Source organism: Crinia signifera, chromosome 3, assembly GCF_055691185.1.
Source record: "Crinia signifera chromosome 3, ASM5569118v1, whole genome shotgun sequence".
Taxonomy (NCBI): domain Eukaryota; kingdom Metazoa; phylum Chordata; class Amphibia; order Anura; family Myobatrachidae; genus Crinia; species Crinia signifera.
The window spans coordinates 16,509,946-16,532,872 of NC_139219.1; the positions used below are offsets into that span (position 1 = coordinate 16,509,946).

Here is a 22,927-nt window from a genome sequence, read left to right on the forward strand (position 1 = left end):
CAACCTAGACACTGTCGCCCAAATGCTTGTGTCAACATAAACCCATGTCGACATTGTCCCATGTGGACCAACGTGGACCAACATACTGTAGACCAAACGATCCCAACCCATGTCAACGGCAGCAGCTGAACAGAGCTCTGGTTAGTGCCATCTAGGGGCCGCGCTAGAGAATACAATAAAACTAGGCTGCGAGCGCGACTGTAAAGAGAAGGTCTGGAAAATATCTGAAATGTAGAAGTATTAAGATTAAGAAGACCGCAGTTCTAACAAAAAGAAACCAATGGGATATTTAATAACAGTGCAGAACCTCACCATAATACACATACACATTAGTGTAGGAATACAGCAGGTTAGGCTGCGTCACACACAGCAGGGACAGGTTTCAGTAACATACAACAGGGTTGGCCGTAGTGAAATCGTTTAGTGTCGGAATGACAGGCGACAAAGTGGTTGGAGAGGATGAGGCCAGGTAGGCGCCATGTTGGGAGTGAGAAATATATTAACTATGAGCTATATACGTCCGGCTCCACCTCAGAAACGTCTGTCAAAGCTCAGTCCACAGCATGTGTGCGAGACCCACAGCGTACTTCCTTGTGGCATAATCTGCAAAAGTTACCAAAGTTACAGCCCCAAAGCCAGTGAGAAAAGCAGTAGACAGGCAGGGCCCTTCCAGTTAAGGTGCAATCTCCCACAGCGGGATTCTGGAAGATCCATGACGTGATTCCCAAAAAGGACAAGCGCGTTCCTGGTGAGGGAAGTTCCAGTTCTTGGTTATGTGCAGTGGTGCATCTGAAGGGACAAGGGGACGCTTTTCTTCCATGGAGGCTGGCACAGCAATCAGTATGGGGGGGGGGGGGGGGGGGGGGGGGGTGTTATAGGGAAACAAATGCTGAGGCAGGACCAGCTGCACATTCAGCTCACACATCCTACTGGTAACACACGCTCTGCAGCCAACATAATGCATTGTCAGTGTCCTTCGTACAGCACTGGGTGGTGACAGAAACACACTGCACCATCTTCCCACACAGACTCCTTACTGCAATGTGACAGACCTCTACTGCACACACTACACCGTGCACCCTTACATTCCCCTACTGTCCTGTGCACCATCTTCCCACACAGATCCCCCCCCACCTGTGACAGGTACACACTGCACCATCATCCCACACAGACCAGTACTGCAGCATGATACATAGCGCAGACACATCACCCCCCCTGCGTACACACCGCTCCATCCTTCCCCACAGTCTGCTTTTGCACTGTGACATGTACACACTGAACAATTACTACACAGTGATAACGTACACACTGCACCATCCTCCCCCACTGGCCCTTCCTGTAGCAGGACATGTACACACTGCACCATCCTCCCCCACTGGCCCTTCCTGTAGCAGGACATGTACACACTGCACCATCCTCCCCCACTGGCCCTTCCAGTAGCAGGACATGTACACACTGCACCACCCTTCACCAGTGGCCCATACTGTAGCAGGACATGTACACACTGCACCAGCCTCCCCCACTAGCCCTTCCTGTAGCAGGACATGTACACACTGTACTAGCCTCCACCACTGGCCCTTCCTGTAGCAGGACATGTACACACTGCACCATCCTCCCCCACTGGCCCTTCCTGTAGCAGGACATGTACACACTGCACCACCCTCCCCCACTGGCCCTTCCTGTAGCAGGACATGTACACACTGCACCACCCTTCACCAGTGGCCCATACTGTAGCAGGACATGTACACACTGCACCAGCCTCCCCCACTAGCCCTTCCTGTAGCAGGACATGTACACACTGTACTAGCCTCCACCACTGGCCCTTCCTGTAGCAGGACATGTACACACTGCACCACCCTCCCCCACTGGCCCTTCCTGTAGCAGGACATGTACACACTGCACCACCCTCCCCCACTGGCCCTTCCTGTAGCAGGACATGTACACACTGCACCAGCCTCCCCCACTAGCCCTTCCTGTAGCAGGACATCTACACACTGCACCACCCTCCCCCACTGGCCCTTCTTGTAGCAGGACATGTACAAACTGCACCAGCCTCCTCCACTGGCCCTTCCTGTAGCAGGACATGTACACACTGCACCAGCCTCCTCCACTGGCCCTTCCTGTAGCAGGACATGTACACACTGCACCACCCTCCTCCACTGGCCCTTCCTGTAGCAGGACATGTACACACTGCACCACCCTCCCCCACTGGCCTTCCTGTAGCAGGACATGTACACACTGCACCAGCCTTCCCCACTGGCCCTTCCTGTAGCAGGACATGTACACACTGCACCAGTAAAACTGCCATATTTACATTCCACAATAGATTCATATTTAAAAAACGGACATTACAGTGCAAAGCTTTTTATATCTGTAGTATGTGAAGTGCCAGCCTTCCACATGCACTCACAGCTGCCCCAACACACATGTGCACTGCCAGCCTCCCTTACACAAGGGCATCATCAACACCCTCACAAATATGTGCAGTGCCAGCCTTCCACATGCACTCACAGCTGCCCTAACACACATGTGCAATACCAGCCTTCCTCTGAGACGTGTGCAATGCCAGCCTCCCTAGCACACCTTTGAAATGCCAGTCCTCCTTGAAGACGTGTGCAATGCCAGCCTCACTTGCACACCTTTGAAATGCCAGTCCTCCTTGAAGATGTGTGCAATGCCAGCTTCCCTTGCAAATGTTTGCAGTGCCAGCCTTCGTCAGAGATGTGTGTGATGCCAGCAAATGCTTGCAGTGCCAGCCTTCAACAGAGACGTGTGCAATGCCAGCCTCTCTTGCACACGTTTGCAATGCCAACCTCCCAGAGCAGCAGTAGTTTTCCACATCAGCTAGATCACAAAACAAAAAACGTAGCGGACAGCAGGAGTGCATGGGGGGTCACCTAACACGGAACATATAGACAGCAGGCAGTTTCTGTGCAAACAAAAATTCAATGTCTGTATACTGTACAGAGAGCAGCAGATGGCAGTCTATCTGCACACACTGGGACCAGCTATCACCATCCCCTTTCTAGAATACAGTGGGCCAGGTGCCTTATTGCCTCATAATCCAGAGGGCAAGAGCCCGATGCAAGTCAGAGAAGATCAAGTGTTGTATGTGCAGAACCAGTTTGGTCTCCCCTTCCCCCCACGGAGCCACAGATCCCCTCGTCACTGGTGGATCTCATTCTCAATGAGACTGTCCTCACACGACTGGAACTCTGCATCCTGTGTATTATCAGCATTTATCATCTCCTCGTCCTGGGATCCCGGCTCCTCTGTGTCCTCGCTGTCTCCCACTGGCTCGCTGTCTGCTGAGGAGTCTTGCAGGACCAATGCAATGTATTTCTAGGGAGAGACCGTAGCAAAGGTGCTAGTTAGTACCGGATAAATACACCCACCATACACTTGTTCCTGGTTCAGTTATGTCTCCTAGGTGAGCAGTCACACAAGGAGGACATTGGACTCACCGCTGACTTCTGAGAAGATGCGTTGGACGGTGGGCGACCGTTCAGGACTATAGTCCCATCTACAGCGTTGACTATGACCTCTGTATGATCGATCTGTCGACAAGAAGAGAAAACATGACTGGAAAAAAGCCTCATTCTTCATACAAAGAGAAAAATGGGATCAGATTCAGGATTGTGAGAATAAATGAGAGTACAGCTGTACAGAGGATGTAAGGTACAGTAACACGAACAGGAATGAGGAGAGCAGGACCATGAGGCACGGTAACACGAGGGGATAAGTATAATAGGACCATGAGGCACGGTAACACGAGGGGGAGGAGGAGAACAGGACCATGAGGCCAGTGGCGTAACGAAAAATGTTGCTCCCCCCCGCCGGGACAATTTCGCCGCCCCCCCCCCCCCCCCGACAATTTAGCCGCTGCCCCCCCGTTAAAAGACCCCCCTGGGGAGCTGGCAGGTGGGTCCGTGCGGCGCGGAGGTACCTGTATTCAGGGAGAGCCTGAAGGTCCCTGCGCCTGCGGCACTGAGTATGATGTTGCCGGGGTCCCTGCAGTGAAGTGGAAATAACGCGCTATCTCCGGCGGAGATAGCGCGTTATTTCCACTTCACTGCAGGGACCCCCGGCGGCGGCAACATCATACTCAGCGGCACAGGGACCTCCAGGCTCTCCCTGAATACAGGTACCTCCGCGCCGCACGGACCCCCCTGCCAGCTCCCCGCTGCACCCACAAGCAGTGGGGAGCTGGCAGAGAAAAAATAGCGCCCGCAGACCCCCGGCGCCTCCCCGCCACCGCGGGGGCTGCGGCCTTATAGTTACGCCAGTGCATGAGGCACAGCAAGTAGAATGAGAGGAATAAGACGGGAGGCACAGTAACTCGAAGGAGAATAGGAAACGGAAGCATGGTTACACAATGATAAGCAGGACTGCGATGGACAGTAATCTGATGAGCATGAGAAGAGTAGGACAGCGAGGCACAGTGATATGAGAAGAGTAGGACAGCGAGGCACAGTGATATGAGAAGAGTAGGACAGCGAGGCACAGCGATATGAGAAGAGTAGGACAGCGAGGCACAGTAATATGAGAAGAGTAGGACAGCGAGGCACAGTGATATGAGAAGAGTAGGACAGCGAGGCACAGTGATATGAGAAGAGTAGGACAGCGAGGCACAGTGATAGGAGAAGAGTAGGACAGCGAGGCACAGTGATGTGAGAAGAGTAGGACAGCGAGGCACAGTAATAGGAGAAGAGTAGGATAGCGAGGCAGTGATGTGAGAAGAGTAGGACAGTGAGGCACAGTAATATGAGAAGAGTAGGACAGCGAGGCACAGTAATAGGAGAAGAGTAGGACAGCGAGGCACAGTAATATGAGAAGAGTAGGACAGCGAGGCACAGTAATAGGAGAAGAGTAGGACAGCGAGGCACAGTAATATGAGAAGAGTAGGACAGCGAGGCACAGTGATATGAGAAGAGTAGGACAGCGAGGCACAGTAATAGGAGAAGAGTAGGACAGCGAGGCACAGTAATATGAGAAGAGTAGGACAGCGAGGCACAGTGATAGGAGAAGAGTAGGACAGCGAGGCACAGTAATATGAGAAGAGTAGGACAGCGAGGCACAGTGATGTGAGAAGACTAGGACAGCGAGGCACAGTAATAGGAGAAGAGTAGGACAGCGAGGCACAGTAATATGAGAAGAGTAGGACAGCGAGGCACAGTGATGTGAGAAGAGTAGGACAGCGAGGCACAGTGATATGAGAAGAGTAGGACAGCGAGGCACAGTGATGTGAGAAGAGTAGGACAGCGAGGCACAGTGATATGAGAAGAGTAGGACAGCGAGGCACAGTGATATGAGAAGAGTAGGACAGCGAGGCACAGTAATATGAGAAGAGTAGGACAGCGAGGCACAGTGATAGGAGAAGACTAAGACAGCGAGGCACAGTAACATATGGAGAGTGTGGACAGTAGCGTGTACAGAGGGAAGAGAACAACAATATGAAGGGCAGCAGTACGGGAAGACAGATGAGGGACGGTATTGTGAGGACCATAGTTTGCACAGGGACGACACATAAGAGAGAAGGCAGAATATAAAGAACCAATAAAAGCACTTACCCTGTAGTTGTGAGCACTAAGGTACTTGAAGTGTCCGAAGCAGACATGGGACAAGCAGATAACAATAGTGATAACCAGAACCACAAAGGTGAACATGGAGGTGGGTGCCAGGAAGCCTGTGGGGGAGACACAGATGAAACACGGTGACTAGATCAGACTACAAGGGCCGGCCACATCCTGCAGGGGCCACTGCTTGGTCTAGGGCATGGGGGCACCAGACTGTATGGGAGAGAGGCTTACAGCTCCCACAGAAGGGATACTATGATATTTGGGATACTATGATATTTGGGATACTATGATATTTGGGATACTATGATATTTGGGTCACTTGAGAACCAGGTGACGCAGTGATGTCTCCAATGTTGATGGTCTTCCGCTCTCTATGACCGCCGGGCAGGACCGGACCCCACTCACCTATCCTCACAGTGGAGAAGAAGAGCAGCCAGAAGAGGCAGAGAATGGGGGCAGCCACCACCTGGCTCACAGCCGCCGAGTGGATCTTCTTGTCCAATTTGGCCGGCAGGTAGGCGTAGTACAGGTTGTATCTATCCACCAGGTGCTTGAGTAGCATGTACATGAGACCTGTGTAGGACACACCAATAACAATCATCCAGAGCACATACTGTATAGTACTACTAGAAGGGAGGGGGGGGGGGGGGGGGGGAGAGTTCTATGTAGATCAATTTCAAGCCGATTATCATAAAACTTTTGTTTGAGGTTATAAATCGCAGCCAAGAAGACAATTTATGACATACTTTAAAGAAGAAAAAAAACATTAAAAAAACTCCTCTGTTAGTAAATTTGTGATTTAGACCTTGAAAAACAGACAAACTAGATGTTAATGGACAAAATTGATCTTCAGTAAATTTTGCCCCCTAGTTTATGGATGAGTCCTCCTATGACATCATAGTAATATGGGATGGTATTGGAAACCCAGCAGTCAGAAGACCAATAGCAGTATCCCGATACCTTTTAGGTACATATGCTAACCATACCCCCCTAACCCTCCCTTATCTACAGCATCACCCTAACCCTCCACTTCCCATAGCCTAACCCTAGCCTCCCCTTTTAGGGCCTAACTCCACCACCCTGCAGCCTAACCAAACCCCCTTAGCACCTAACCCTAAACCTGGCTAAACCTAACTATTCCCGGCATCATTACGATCGGTGCAGACAGTCGGGAATCCGGTGCCAGAATGGTAAACAGGCAACCCAACCGCCGGTATGGCTGAACCCGTAGTTAAGGTGCCCATACACGGTGCGATGATCGCAACAGTTATGGGCTGGATCGCATCGCAAGCATTTGCATGCGATTTGCTCGCGATGTGATCAGAAGGCAGTACAAAAAGTACCTGCAGCACATACTCTTTGTACTGTGCGATGATCTCATCTGCCTGCAAACGCACGGCGTATGGGCACCTTAACAGTGACATGTTTATGGGGGACTGCTTTCCTGGATCACAGAGTTCTGCAAACAGTGGCTTTTAAGTGATCTCTTTTATATTTAAGTGATCTAAGAATTCCTCTCTAGAACCGTACAGTGCTGCTAGTCCTCCTAGAACTATAGACCGTACAGTGCTGCTAGTCCTCCTAGAACTATAGACCGTACAGTGCTGCTAGTCCTCCTAGAACTATAGACCGTACAGTGCTGCTAGTCCTCCTAGAACTATAGACCGTACAGTGCTGCTAGTCCTCCTAGAACTATAGACTGAGGGGCAAATTTACTAAGATGTGTATTCTACTTCACTTGTGATGTTGCTATGGGTAACCAATCAGATCCGGTCTACTACATTCTAGAGGGTGCTAAATAAATAAGTAGATTCCGATTGGTTGACCATGGCAACATCACATGTGAAGTAGAATACACATCTTAGTAAATTCCCCCCGAAGGGGTAAATTTACCAACGTGTGAGTCTTTAGACGTGAGAGAGGTTGCCCATAGCAACAAAGTAGATTCTAGCTGTTATACTAGAATGTGCTAGGTAAATGATAAGGACAATCTGATTGGTTGCTATGGACAAAATCTCTCACTTTTATAAAGGCCTAAGTATATAAGATCTCATAAGGTCATGGAGCAGCAGGAACAATTAAATGTTTATGGGTAAATCCTTACTTAGGACCGTGGAACGCTAGTTACACTCGCACGTTTATGAAAAAGACCTCATGGCCTGTTTGATGAATGAGTCCTCCTAGGACCATAGAGTATTACAAACAGTGACATCTTCATGGATTTATGAACCATAGAGTACTAACTGGTCATCATAGAACACTGGTCTCCTCTAGCTCCGCTTCTGTCTCTCACTCACCACCATTGTAATCTGTCGGATCCTGTGTTATACCTTACTGAAGCCCTGTCTCTGCTTTCTAAACAAACCGTGAATCTGTAATATAGGAGCCCTGGCAACCTGCAATAAACAGAACATTGCCCACTGTAAATAAAGGAGGCAGGGACTGAGGAATGCTGGGGACCGAACTGCTCATTAGGCAGGGACTGAGGAATGCTGGGGACCGGACTGCTCATTAGGCAGGGACTGAGGAATGCTGGGGACCGAACTGCTCATTAGGCAGGGACTGAGGAATGCTGGGGACCGAACTGCTCATTAGGCAGGGACTGAGGAACGTTGTGGGCTGGACTGCTCATTAGGCAGGGACTGAGGAACGTTGTGGAGAGGACTGCTCATTAGGCAGGGCCTGAGGAACACTGTGGACAGGACTGCTCATTAGGCAGGGACTGAGGAATGCTGGGGACCGGACTGCTCATTAGGCAGGGACTGAGGAATGCTGGGGACCGGACTGCTCATTAGGCAGGGACTGAGGAATGCTGGGGACCGGACTGCTCATTAGGCAGGGCCTGAGGAACATTGTGGACAGGACTGCTCATTAGGCAGGGACTGAGGAATGCTGAGGACCGGACTGCTCATTAGGCAGGGTCTGAGGAACGTTGTGGAGAGGACTGCTCATTAGGCAGGGACTGAGGAACGTTGTGGGAGAGGACTGCTCATTAGGCAGGGACTGAGGAACGTTGTGGAGAGGACTGCTCATTAGGCAGGGACTGAGGAATGCTGGGGACAGGACTGCTCATTAGGCAGGGACTGAGGAATGCTGGGGACTGGTCTGCTCATTAGGCAGGGACTGAGGAACATTGTGGACAGGACTGCTCATTAGGCAGGGACTGAGGAACATTGTGGACTGGACTGGTCATTAGGAAGGGACTGAGGAACGCTGTGGACTGGACATTAGGCAGGGACTGAGGAACATTGTGGACTGCTCATTAGGCAGGGCCTGAGGAACATTGTGGACTGCTCATTAGGCAGGGCCTGAGGAACATTGTGGACTGGAATGCTCATTAGGCAGGGACTGAGGAACATTGTGGACAGGACTGCTCATTAGGCAGGGACTGAGGAACATTGTGGACTGCTCATTAGGCAGGGACTGAGGAACGCTATGGACTGGACATTGGGCAGGGACTGAGGAACGTTGTGGACTGGACATTAGGCAGGGACTGAGGAACGTTGTGGACTGGTCATTAGGCAGGGACTGTGGAACGTTGTGGACTGGACATTAGGCAGGGACTGAGGAACGCTGTGGACTGGACATTAGGCAGGGCCTGAGGAATATTGTGGACTGCTCATTAGGCAGGGCCTGAGGAACATTGTGGACTGCTCATTAGGCAGGGACTGAGGAACATTGTGGACTGGACTGCTCATTAGGCAGGGACTGAGGAACATTGTGGACTGGACCGGACTGGACATTAGGCAGGGACTTAGGAACGCTGTGGACTGGACCGGACTGGACATTAGGCAGGGACTGAGGAACGCTGTGGACTGGACATTAGGCAGGAACTGTGGAACGTTGTGGACTGGACATTAAGCCAGGTCCTGGATAAGATCCAGTATTTGTCTATAATAGTGCGAGACAGAATATTTCGGGATTACCCTGCATTGGACTTAATATAACATAACTGTATATAACGCATTGTCTGTAAATGTTCATTTTACAGTGAAGACGAGACCTGTGTCCACTCACCGAATGGAACTATAATGGGGCATGTAATACTGTACGTCATCACCACTGTGAAGATACACATCATCCAGGCGTAGGCTGCACCGAACTGGAACTCATAAGCCTGGTGCTGGGGGGAGAGGAGAACGTACATTACACCATAGCAAGTCTATGTTACTGCGGGCCCGATTCAGACCTGATCGCACAGCTGCGAACAAACGATACACTGCGCATGGGCAGCACAGACTGTAATAATTACCATTACTGCCTCACAGCGCTAAGGTCATGGGTTCGGTTCCCACCATGGCTCTAACTGTGCGGAGTTTGTATATTCTCCCCATGCTTGCGTGGGTTTCCTCCCACAATCCAAAAATATACTGGTAGGTTGATTGGCTCCCAACAAATTAACCCTAGAATGTCTGTGTGCGTGTACATGTGGTAGAGAATATAGATTGTAAGTCCTCTGCGGCAAGGACTGATGTGGATGATCATATTCTCTGTACAGTGCTGCGGAATATGTGTGCGCTATATAAGAAACTGGTAATAAATAATAATAACGCATATGGTCTGTGCTTCGCATGCGTGAGGCTATCCTGAAACTTATTCTATAGGCCCGCCGTTCACGGAGACATCATCTCCAGGCCGGACATGCCTTTACCATATAGTGATGCATCCCATTCCTCAATGGACAATTACACTTTGTATTTAGCACAGTGTGTGTGTGTAGAAAGTACTATGGGAACTTCTCTCATCTCTTATATATTTGGCTACATCTGTCACTCAAAGTGAGTCTGGAGCTGTAACGCTGGGTTGTGGACTTCCATCTTAATTTATGATTGTCATCACCTGTTTTAAACAGGGTAATTGATAAGAAAGGTGTTTAAGCACAGGTGATGGTAATCCATAAATTAAGAAGAAAGTCCAGAAACAGAGCAATGTGTCCCCTCCCCCCCCCCCCCCCCCCCATTCACGGCATCCCCACGATTAAATGGCACATGCAAAACACTGACATGGCTATGGTCGACAATGAAAAAGGTTGACAAGATTTATTTTTAACTTTTTCAATGTTTTCATATTCATTCTCATGTGTCGACATGGACACCAATGAAGTGCCACACTTATGTCAACATTTACATGTGTTGACCTTTCTGTGTTGATTTTTTCTTGTGGCGATTCGCGGCAACCCCCGCGACCCCCCTCCCGCGATTTGCAGCACCCCCCCCCGCAATTCGCGGCACCCCCGGTGACTCCTGCGATTCGCGGCCCCACCCCGTGACCCCCCCCCTCCTGCGATTTGCGGCACCCCGCGACCCCCCTCCCACGATTCGCGCCAACCCCCCGGGCCCCCCCTCCCGCAGTTCATGGTGCCCCCCACGACCCCCACTACCGCGATTCCCCACCCCTGACCCCCCCTCCTGTTATTGCGCAACCCCCGCCTCCAGCGACCCACCCTCCCGCGATTCACTGCAACCCCCGCGCCCCCCCCTCCCACAATTCGCGGCACCCACACCCCCCCCCGCGACCCCCCCTCCCGCAATTCACGGCATCCACCCACAACCCCTCCTCCCGTGATTCGCGGACACCCTCACCTCCGAACCTCCCCCCCCCCACCCCCGCGCGCGATTCACGGCAACCCCAGGATTAAATGGCACATGCAAAACACTGGCACGGCTATGGTCGACAATGAAAAAGGTTGACATGAGTTTTTGAAGATTTATTTTTCTTTTTTTGAATGTTTTCATATTCATTCTCATGTGTCGACATGGACACCGATGAAGTGCCACACTTATGTCAACATTTACATGTGTTGAACTTTCTGTGTTGATTTTTTCTTGTGGCGATTCGCGGCGACCCCCCTCCCGCGATTTGCAGCACACCCCCCGCAATTCGCAGCCCCACTCCGTGAAAACCCCCCCTCCCGCAGTTCACGACCCCCCCCACGACCCCCCTACCGCGATTCCCCACCCTGACCCCCCTCCCGTCATTGCGGCAACCCCCCGCCCCCGCGACCCACCCTCCCGCGATTCACTGCAACCCCCGCGCGCCCCCTCCCACAATTCGCGGCACCCACCCCCCCCCCCCCCGCGACCCCCCCCTCCCGCAATTCACGGCATCCACCCACGACCCCTCCTCCCGTGATTCGCGGACACCCCTCACCTCCTCCCTCCCCCCCCACCCCCGCGCGCGATTCACGGCAACCCCAGGATTAAATGGCACATGCAAAACACGGGCACGGCTATGGTCGACAATGAAAAAGGTTGTCATGAGTTTTTGAAGATTTATTTTTCTTTTTTGGAATGTTTTCATATTCATTCTCATGTGTCGACATGGACACCGATGAAGTGCCACACTTATGTCAACATTTACATGTGTTGAACTTTCTGTGTTGATTTTTTCTTGTAGCAATTTTTTTCCAGTGACAACTATGAACTATGTGCACGTCAACCTACACATCATCAACCAATTCTTTGTATAATATATAACACCTGTTCTGTTTTACTGTAGGTGTTTTAAGTCAGACCTTTTACTGCTACTATTACTGTTTATGTAAATGCATTCTGAATGACAGCAACATCCTACCATCCTTCTACAAGAATATATAACCAACTAGGTGATTCATCGAGCCCCGTGCCCCCCCCCCCCCCCCCGCAATTCTTTTTGCGGACCCCCGCCCTCTCCCGCGATTCGCCGACACCTGCGCCCCCCCTCCCTTGATTCACAGCACCCCCCGCGCCCCTCCCGCAATTCACGGCACCCCTAAGCCCCTCTTTAGTACCCCGTATACTCACACACCCCTATCAGTACCCAGCTTCCTGCTCTCCTGAACCGTAACTTCCACCACTGGGGAGTCGCTGACGCTGTTTTGCCCACATGCCCCTATCATGCCTCATAGCCCAGCCTCCTGCTCTCATGAACCCGAACTCCCACCCAGTAGGAGGAGACACTGACTAAGGGCCACCATCCTGTACTCCTGTACTGCCACGCAGGACCCTCACCCACTGGCAGAAGCTGCACAGTATCTCCCACCCTCCTCTTTAGTCCCCCTTATGCCCACACACCGCTATCACTACCCAGCCTCCTGTTTTCCTGTGTCGTGACCTCCGCCAGTGGGGAGCCGCTGACTCAGAAACACCCTACTATACTATTGCACACACACACCTAAACAACATGCACACACAGCCCCCCCCCCCCCACACATGTCACTGTACCATCCACACTATCAATGTACATCTTACTCTGTTACCGCTTTTTAATTAAACAAAACAATACACACCCCCTTCCACATCATATGCTCTCTATTTAACACATTTCACCTATAACTCAAGTTGCAATACAGGCCATCTTTCATACAGTTCTAACCATCTTTCTTATATGCAAATGTTCACAAATTAAGGGGGCGCAGCCCCTTACGACGGTGTGAAGAGCGCCCGTAGGGCGCGATGAATCACCTAGTATACAGTATTTAACAAGACTGACCAGGATGTGCGATGGGCCGATCTTTATGACCGATACACAGTATAACCCTTCCTCACTTCTTGTACCCGTTTGACGTTCTTGCGCTCTGCGGCTGACCGTGCCAGGCAAAGCCGGATCATGTACATCAATAGACCTGGGATTCGGAGCAAGTCCATGGCGTTACCGATGAAGGCGGAGGCGATGACATAATTCACAAAGAAAGCACCATTATCCGGCAGGAACACGCACCTGTAAGAGACCAGGAACAATCTCAGTCAGGACAACATTGTCCTATGAACATGTCCATGTATACAGGAATGAACGATGCCCATTACACCTGACCTATGGCAGAGATAACACAACCCGTCACCGCTCCCAGCAGCATCTAACACCTATTGTAAACGACTTCAGTATAGCGTTCCCCTATGTGCAATAACATGAGGTATCCGTCATATTCGTAAGGGCTCTTAAACTCCCCGCGCTCTACATCCCCTATGGCAGGCATGTCCAAACTGTGGCCCTCCAGCTGTTGTGAAACTATACGTCCCAGCATGCCTTGCCATAGTTTTAGCATTCCCAAATAGCAAAACTGTGGCAAGGCATGATGGGACTTGTAGTTTCACAACAGCTGGAGGGCCACAGTTTGGACATGCCGGCCCTATGGAGACTCCAATGATGACATCATAGCGCTTCCCAAGGGTAAAAGATGTAGAGAGTGATCATTGATTTGTATATAGAATACTTCGTATGGTCGATATAGAGGCAGAGGACCTGGTTTTATGGCTCTCGGACAGTGCCTAGAACCTTCTCTCTCTTTCTCCACTTAATTGCGTTCCCTCAGCTAAATGAAAATATATACGAGGGTGGGTCAATAAGTACCTGTGTTTGAAGACAGGTGGCGTTGCTGAGGAAAGTTGGTATTACTCTCGTGGACTACCATCTTTCAAACAACGCCATACCAAAATGGTCTCAATGATAACAGGTTACAGGCCTCCCCCCCACCTATCCTGTCCTCTTACACCCCAATGTTACCTAAACCGTAGGAGACATTCACTTCTATACCAAAACGGCTACTTACTCAAACCGGATTTTCGCCTCAGCCAAGAACTTCTTGTCAAACAGCCAGCGGAAAAACAGGTCGAGACTGAATGAGAGACGGAGAGAAAGGAGTCAGTGCCATGGGGAGCCGAGGTATTACCAAGCCGTACTTCACACGCAAATCACCTGCTCAGTCCCAGGGACGGCAGCAACAAGACCATGAAGATGAGGAAGGTGTAACACTTGTGCATGGTGGTCCTGTTCTCTCCAGACCTGAAAACAGAGGAAGAAGTTATAGTAGATTCCTGCCCGATGAGTTCCGATCATATTCACTGCTGAGGTTTCCACATATAAACAGAATCTTTGTAATGCAGCATCCACAGTCCATGGCCTCACAGAAGATCCACATAATATACACTGTTTTGTGTAATGGGCTAACAGCACAAGCCCCTCACTAAGAGTGCATGTAAGGCCTACTCTTAGCCCTTATTTCGCATGTGTTTGTCTTAGGCAGAATCCATTTGGTTTCACAATGACCAAGCATAAATTATATTAAAATGGCGTAGGGACTGACATCTCCTATATATTTGGCTACATCTGTCACTCAAAGTGGGTGTCTGTGTCTATAACGCTCTGTTCCTGGACTTTCTCTTAATGTGTGATTGCCTTCATCTGTGCTGAACACCTTTCTGAGAGATTAACCTGTTTAAAACAGGTGATGGCAATCATACATTAAGGGGAAGTCTAGAAACAGAGCATTGTGTCCCTCCTGGAGAGGGTCATGTTGGGAGGTATGTGACAGAGAACCAGCCCAGTGAGCCCACAGACAGTGCCAGACACCCACTGCCTTCCCATGTTGCCCAGCACTGCTACTCCACAGCCACCAGGTGAGCGCCCCCCTCCCGCGATTTGCGGCAAAACCTCCCCCCCGCGCGCCCCCCCCCTCCCGCGATTCGCGGCAAAAACACCCGGTCCCCCGCGACCCCCCCTACCGCGATTCGCAGCAAAAACACCCCCGCGACCCCTCCTCCCGCGATTCGCTGCAAAAAGAACCCCCCACGACCCCTCCCGCAATTCGCGGCATAACCACCACCCCGCGACCCCCCCCCTCCCGCGAATCGCGGCAAACCCTCCCCCGTGACCCCCCCCCCCCCCGATTCGCGGAAAAAACACCGCCCCCGCGACCTCCCTCCCGCGATTCGCGGCAAAAAGAACCCCCCGCGACCCCCCCTTGCACGATTGGCGGCACCCCCCCTGCGACCCCCCTCCCGCGATTCGCGGCACCCCCCCCCCCGCAATTCGCAGCAGCCCCAGGATTAAATGGCACATGCAAAACACTGACATGGCTATGGTCGACAATGAAAAAGGTTGACATGAGTTTTTGAAGATTTATTTTTAATTTTTTTTATTTTTTCATATTCATTGTCATGTGTCGACATGGACACCAATGAAGTGGCACACTTATGTCAACATTTACATGTGTTGACCTTTCTGTGTTGATTTTTTCTTGTGGCGATTCGCGTCACACCCCCCCGCAACCCCCCCTCCTGCGATTCGCAGCACCCCCCGTGACCCCCCACCTCCCGCAATTCGTGGCAACCCCCCACCGGAACCCCTGTGAACCCCGCCCTCCCGCGATTCGCGGCACCCAACCCCGCGACCCCCCCTCCCGCAATTCGCGGCACCCCCCCGTGATTCGCGGCAGCTCCAGAATTAAATTGCACATGGAAAACACTGACATGGCTATGGTCGACAATGAAAAAGGTTGACATGAGTTTTTGAAGTTTTTTTGTCATTTTTTTAATATTTTCATATTCATTCTCATGTGTCGACATGGACACCAATGAAGTGCCACACTTATGTCAACATTTACATGTGTTGACCTTTCTGTGTTGATTTTTTTCTTGTGGTGATTCGCGTCACACCCCCGCAACCCCCCCTCCGGCGATTCCCGGCACCCCCCCGCGACCCCCCCCCTCCCGCAATTCGCGGCAACCCCCCACCGGAACCCCTGTGAACCCCGCCCTCCCGCGATTCGCGGCACCCAACCCCGTGACCCCCCCCCCCCTCCCACAATTCGCGGCACCCCCCGTGATTCGCGGCAGCTCCAGGATTAAATGGCACATGCAAAACACTGGCACGGCTATGGTCGACAATGAAAAAGGTTGACATGAGTTTTTGAAGATTTATTTCATTTTTTGAATGTTTTCATATTCATTGTCATGTGTCGACATGGACACCAATGAAGTGCCACACTTATGTCAACATTTACATGTGTTGACCTTTCTGTGTTGATTTTTTCTTGTGGCGATTTGCGTCACACCCTCACAACCCTCACTCCCGCGATTCACGGCACACACACACACACACCTCCCCCGCGATTCTCGGCACCCCACCCCGTGACCCCCCCTCCCGTGATTCACGGCACACCCCCGCGACCCCCCTCCCATGATTCGCCGCAACCCCCGCCCCGTAACCCCCCCTCCCGCGATTCGCGGCACCCACCCCCGCGACCCCCCCTCCCGCAATTCGCGGCACCCCCCCGCGATTCGCGGCAGCTCCAGAATTAAATTGCACATGGAAAACACTGACATGGCTATGGTCGACAATGAAAAAGGTTGACATGAGTTTTTGAAGTTTTTTTTTTTTCATTTTTTGAATGTTTTCATATTCATTCTCATGTGTCGACATGGACACCAATGAAGTGCCACACTTATGTCAACTTTACATGTGTTGACCTTTCTGTGTTGATTTTTTCTTGTGGCGATTCGCGTCACACCCCCCCACCCCCCCGCAACCCCCACTCCCGCAATTCACGGCACACACACACACACCCGCGATTCTCTGCACCCCACCCCGTGACCCCCCCTCCCGTGATTCACGGCACACACCCCGCGACCCCCCCTACCATGATTCGCCGCAACCCCCGCCCCCGTAACCCCCCTCCCGCGATTTGCGGCAACCCACCCCGCGACCCCCCTCCCGTGATTCTCTGCAATCCCTCCCCTCCCGCGATTCGCAGCATCCACCCCCCACAACCCCCCCTCCTGCAATTCGCGGCACCCTCCGCGACCCCCCCTCCCGCGATTCGCAGACACCTAAGTTGCAATACAGGGCATCTTTCATACAATTCTAACCATATTTCTCATATACAAACGTTCACAAATTAAGGGGGCGCAGCCCCTTACGACGGTGTGAAGAGCGCCCGTAGGGCGCGATGAATCACCTAGTGCTATTGTAAAAAGTGAATTTCTGTTAGCGAGTTGTTTTTTTCTTGTTGTTGAAATTACAGAGCTCAGAGCCGCCAGCTAGTCTGAGCATTTTGTTGACAAATCTAGATAACAGGGGCACGCATGTGTAGACCATAAGGCCACCGAATCTCCCCAGCAACAAAAAGTTGGGTGATGGGTGAATTAATGACGGCAAAGCTTGCCAATAAGACTCAATGCTGATGAGGCACTAATTAATGAAAATGAATAAGGTATAAATGTGCCAGAGAAAGGGGGGTGTAGAAAAGGAAGTTGAGGAAGAACAGGCAGCACGTGGAGAGGGGCTGGAGGTAACTCTGAATGGGTTATCATGGCTGATTACTGTCCTTGTTATCTATCCCCCATTAAGACCATTATGTGCAAGGTGATAATGCTCCAGCCAATCAGCTCCAATATGTAAATTGACAGTTATGAGCTGATTGGCTGGAGAATTATCACCGTACACATAACATTCTTTATGGGGATAGATACCACGTCTCTGAGCTTCATACACTTCCCCCTAAATATACACATAACAACGAGGTCAGTACCTGGTCCAGTGCGCCTCAAAAAAAGCGGAGTAATAGACGATGGTTGGAAGCAGAGCGGAGAACGCCCACAGTAACAATGTGGGGAAGAACTGCGTGATAATCGGATTCTGTTGAAAAAAAAAAAAAAAAAAAAGCTGTTTCATATTTGGTATTTGTGATTCAGGTCCAAGAAGGTATGAAATGTGGCCAGGCCAATCAGTCAGCACACAGGAGAGTGAATGTGGTGTCTCGGGACAGAATACGGGGCGCTTGCGGTGTCTCGGGACAGAATACGGGGCGCTTGCGGTGTCTCGGGACAGAATACGGGGCGCTTGCGGTGTCTCGGGACAGAATACGGGGCGCTTGCGGTGTCTCGGGACAGAATACGGGGCGCTTGCGGTGTCTCGGGACAGAATACGGGGCGCTTGCGGTGTCTCGGGACAGAATACGGGGCGCTTGCGGTGTCTCGGGACAGAATACGGGGCGCTTGCGGTGTCTCGGAACAGAATAAGGGGCGCTTGCAGTGTCTCGGGACAGAATACGGGGCGCTTGCGGTGTCTCGGGACAGAATACGGGGCGCTTGTGGTCTTCTGGCAGAGTACAGGGCACTTGTGGTCTTCGGACAGAATACGGGACACTTGTGGTCTTCCGACAGAATACAGGGCACTTGTGAACTTTGGACAGGACATGGACCAGTTAGGGCCAGTGGGTCTCTTGTCACGTGACAGGACACGCATTAAGGATAAGTGTTGGTTACGGTTATCAGACAGGATACAGGTTAGATACGGCCACCAGTATACTCACGTTCAGGTACTCTACAGGCTTGGTGACATTAAATTTGTCCATCGTGGTGATGATTATGGCCGGAGTGGTGAGGAAGAAGAGGAGGAGGAAGAGAATGACGTTAATAATCAGACAGCGGATCCACCAGAGGAATCCACGAGTGGAAAGGTTCTCCCTGAGAAAAACAAGGACATGTTTCTTATTATTCAACATATACCGTCGTCCTGCAACAGGAAATAAAGAACATTTCCATTTAATTGACATGACAGCTAAAAATAGGTGAAATAAGAAAAACATTTCTACAAGGAATAGGAGGAATCACCACAGGGGGGCGCTCTATTTCTCACCAGACCACTTTCTGGTTTACAAGAACTCTTGTTCTATATTACACCAGGTCTAGTCTCTCTATATAACGTCCTCCTTACTTACACTAAGTATATTTATTCTATATAACGTCCTCCTAACGGTATATATGCAAGACTGATTACAGCTCCAGCTTTGTACTGTATTTTACATCTACACTTGAGTGTCTACATTCTCTGACATAAATTGTATACCCCCACAGCAGCAATGATCTGGCTGTATAAATGGGAATAATCAGGCTGATCGATGCTGATACACTGCGTCACATGCTCACGCCAGGTCTTACCAATAGATGTTCTGCGGGTCTGGGGCGTAGCTGACCGTCCAGTTATGAACATGTAGAGTTTCACTACACGAGGAGTGCTTGGGTTGCCCGCGGCAGCTGCAGCCGTGACACTTGCACGCATTGAAATCTTTCAGGATCCTGCGGGAAGAGTCACAGCAGAAATAAACGCAGAGAATATGAAACACAGACCTATAAAGAAGATGCACAAATCACAGCACAGGGCAGAGTCTGATCGCGGCTCCGGATCTGGGCTGAGTGTGAGACAGGCTGAGCGATTCTGAGTGCTGAGCCATTTATGAGACGCACGATGCACCTCCAACTCTAATGCTGCTTTCCCACTGCAGACCAGTTTAAAGTACTGGTAATCCTAAATGGTATTTAAAACGGTATTAGCATTCCCACTGCAGCAGATTACCGTTTTAAATACCATTTAAGTACCATTCCCATTGCAGTGAACCGTGTAAAATGTAGAGTGCCTAACCCCCCCCCCCAGTGTAAAGAGTGCCTAACCCCCCCGTACCTGCCCTTTGCCCCCACCTCCCCTTGTACTTACCTGCACGGGGATGCAGGGCAGTGGGGAGGCAACGGGGGTCCATGCGGGGTACAGGCTGTCCCAGTGCCTGATGAGAACTAGTAGTTCTCACTTTGCGCATATGTAATGAGTGCACATGCATATTAATGAGCCACTCATTACATATGCGCATATGTAATGAGCGGCTCTTTATTATGCACGTGCACTCATTACACATGCACAAAGTGAGAACTACTAGGTCTCATCAGGCACTGGGACTGCCTGGAGGCTAAATAACGTTTAAGAGGCATTCCCACTGCCTCTTAAACGTTATTTTAACGTGTAGGACTCTGCTTTAAAAACGGGTTGAAATACCATTTAGCTTTAAACGGTATTTCATCTCTGGCACTTTCCCACTGCAGCCTGAAAACGGTAAATTGCGCTGAAAATCGGCAATTTACCGTTTTTTAGCTGCAGTGGGAAAGGGGCATTAAGGTGTCCATACACGTTACAATTATTGTATACAATATCGCATCTCATCGCATCTCGGTTTTGCGATTAGATCAGATGAGATGAGATCTAGAACAAAAAGTACGTGCAGCACATACTTTTTGTACTAGATCTCATCGCAAAACCGAGATCGGATGACATGCGATATTGTATACAATATTGTATACAATAATTGTAACGTGTATGGGCACCTTTAGCCTGTTCACATAGTTTAGTGGTTCTGCCTATGTGCAAAAGTGGATTTACTCTTCGCTGTATGGGCAGTATTCAATGTGAATACTGGCGACGTGCAGCGAATCCTGTTTAGGATTCGCTGCACAGTCGCCACTGCTCGCTGCGTTCCGGAGCCTCGCTGCCCCTGACTGGCGAATTTGAGCTCCTGCGGCGGACGCCGCAGGGAGCCTGAGGACGGTGGCAGGCAGGCCCCTCCTCAGAATAAAATTCCAGATTTTTTTACACCAATTGTAAAAAACAAAACACTTTATTAGTTCACATTCCACTTCACCATAAAAAGATAGCGATTGCTACTCGGTGAATCATGGCGAAAAAAACCTTGAAATGTATTCGCCATCTGGTCATTGAATAGGGTGATTCACCGTTTTAGTCAGAAATTTGCCTTACAGCACAAAATCGCCATAAAAACCTGGCGAATCAGCCTCATTGAATACCGCCCTATGTGTTGACTTACATGGGCATCACAGAAGCCTGGCACAGGTGGCTCTCATGCACATGCCTGCTCTGAGCTCATGGTGCATGGAGTAGTGGAAACCAGTGAAGGGGCCCTTTTCTAAAGTATCGGCACCGCAGCCTCCCAATGCATACAGCAGCTTCTACATTTACGGCTTGGCTTGGTTCATTTGTGGGGTTCGGACCTATTCGCTTGTTGCACTTCTGTGAGTGTGTGAAGGGTTTCATTACATTGCCCGTGGGCACCAATGACCGTGTTGCACCAAAGTGCAACCCTGAGACACAAACCCTTTTGCGCTTGACATTTTGGCCTCAGCTGCTGGAGGAAGAGCGAGAGAGACCCTGAGGTCATCGACTCCATCCACATAATGGCCACTGGACTTACATGGCCGTGATGGCCTCATTGTGAAATGTGACGAATGCCATTCCCAAAGGCTTCTCATTGACCTTCTCCTTTTCCTTCTTGTAATCCTCCTTCAGACGTTGCTCCAGCTGTGTGTAATAGTCTATGGCATCCACCTGTAGAGCAGTAATTGCAGAGGAGTCAAGGACCGATGCTTCTATTGACTTAAGTCAGCTCTGTAACTCCACCATCCAACCAAGACACGGGACAAATCTCGTGGACAAATTGGCTCAAACGTGGACACTGCTACCACGCCTGACATCAATCCAACAGACATTCCTTCCCCAAACCACAGTCTCCAGAAACAAAAGGAACCCCGTCCACACTGGTGTCACCAGTCAACCTCAGTCTTCTCCCCCACCACCCACTGTCCTCAACTGCTACTGTTCTGGCAAACCCATGTCCTCCTGAAGGCAAGGACTGTTCCCACCATCCCATCCACGTGTCTTAGTGGTCCATCCTCACCTGCTCACATCCTTTGATCACGCAGCAACACAGGTGCCCACACGGCTTCGGGTTAATTAAAGATATGCTATTTTCCTTGTTTTTCAGGTGATTGAAGTATAGCTTTCCACGCTCTGCTTTTTTCCTACAAAGACCAGAGCGGTGACATGAGACAGGAGCAAGAGAGCGACGGAGAAACATAAAGAGAGAACAGCAAATAGAGAAAACAAGAAACGGAAAAGTCTACATAGAAACCAAAAACATTAATAAAGTGATTTAAGGATTAAAAGTCTAATACCGGATTCTGCACTTTTACCTCTCTGCGTCCAAGAACATGAGCCTGGCAACATTGTAACAAGGCCGCGCTTCCAAAACGGTGCAGTTGGTATAGGCCTCTCTGGGGGCAAAATAAGATGGTTTAGTACAGGGGTTAGTCACAGCCTCGATAAGCAGAACATAAAAGTCAACCAATAGACAAGTCTGTCCAGCCAGGAGAACCCAGGCACACTCTGCAGACCACAAAGCCCAGCCAGGCGATGTTATTTATACATGGGAGACCTCATTCACACACACATAAGAGACCACTGTTCCCGGTTCCTGGCCTGGAGATCTCATTCACACGCAAGAGACAATTGTTCCTGGATGGAGACCTCATTCACACACAGACACAGAGAGACCATTCTCCCCAACTTGGAAATCTCATTCAATCACTACTCGGAATCCGAAGCCTGGACACATCATTCCCTTTTTCTAGGCTAGGAGTCATCACATTCACGAGATCATTCTCAGATCTCTCATTCACTGTCCAGATCACATTCACAGGAGATCAATGTTCCGAGTCAGAAAATCTCATTCACACACAGGAAACAACTGCTTACTGACATATACAAACACACACACACAAATATAGACCATTGTTCTAGGCTAGGAGATCTCATTCTCGCACAAGAGACCTTTGTATACCGGGAAGGAGATCTCAGTACGAAAGATGCCAATGTTTCCGGCTGACAGATCTCATTCGCACTCACAAGACAAATATCCCATCCCAGGAAAACCCATTCACTAAACTCCTCAGCTAGAACATCTCAATATCTCA

General features: G+C 50.5%; 1 protein-coding gene across 3 annotated transcripts in view; it reads right to left on the reverse strand.

Moving 5' to 3' along the window:
- Positions 1-263: 263 nt before the first annotated feature.
- TMEM63B (transmembrane protein 63B) overlaps positions 264-22,927 on the reverse strand; it is a 62,062-nt gene continuing 39,398 nt past the window's right edge. For 2 of the 3 annotated variants that reach the window (XM_083175400.1, XM_083175399.1), the window contains 14 exons: positions 22,148-22,228; positions 21,853-21,976; positions 21,370-21,503; positions 19,277-19,414; positions 18,649-18,802; positions 17,866-17,972; positions 14,253-14,339; positions 14,107-14,172; positions 13,115-13,277; positions 9,597-9,702; positions 5,985-6,152; positions 5,571-5,686; positions 3,465-3,557; positions 264-3,342 (listed from right to left, as the gene is read on the reverse strand). In XM_083175400.1, coding sequence (XP_083031526.1) covers positions 3,166-3,342; positions 3,465-3,557; positions 5,571-5,686; positions 5,985-6,152; positions 9,597-9,702; positions 13,115-13,277; positions 14,107-14,172; positions 14,253-14,339; positions 17,866-17,972; positions 18,649-18,802; positions 19,277-19,414; positions 21,370-21,503; positions 21,853-21,976; positions 22,148-22,228 — 1,714 coding nt within the window. In that variant the 3' untranslated portion in view covers positions 264-3,165. The remainder of the gene's footprint in view (positions 3,343-3,464; positions 3,558-5,570; positions 5,687-5,984; positions 6,153-9,596; positions 9,703-13,114; positions 13,278-14,106; positions 14,173-14,252; positions 14,340-17,865; positions 17,973-18,648; positions 18,803-19,276; positions 19,415-21,369; positions 21,504-21,852; positions 21,977-22,147; positions 22,229-22,927) is intronic. The other variant, XR_014471554.1, reaches the window with a different exon arrangement.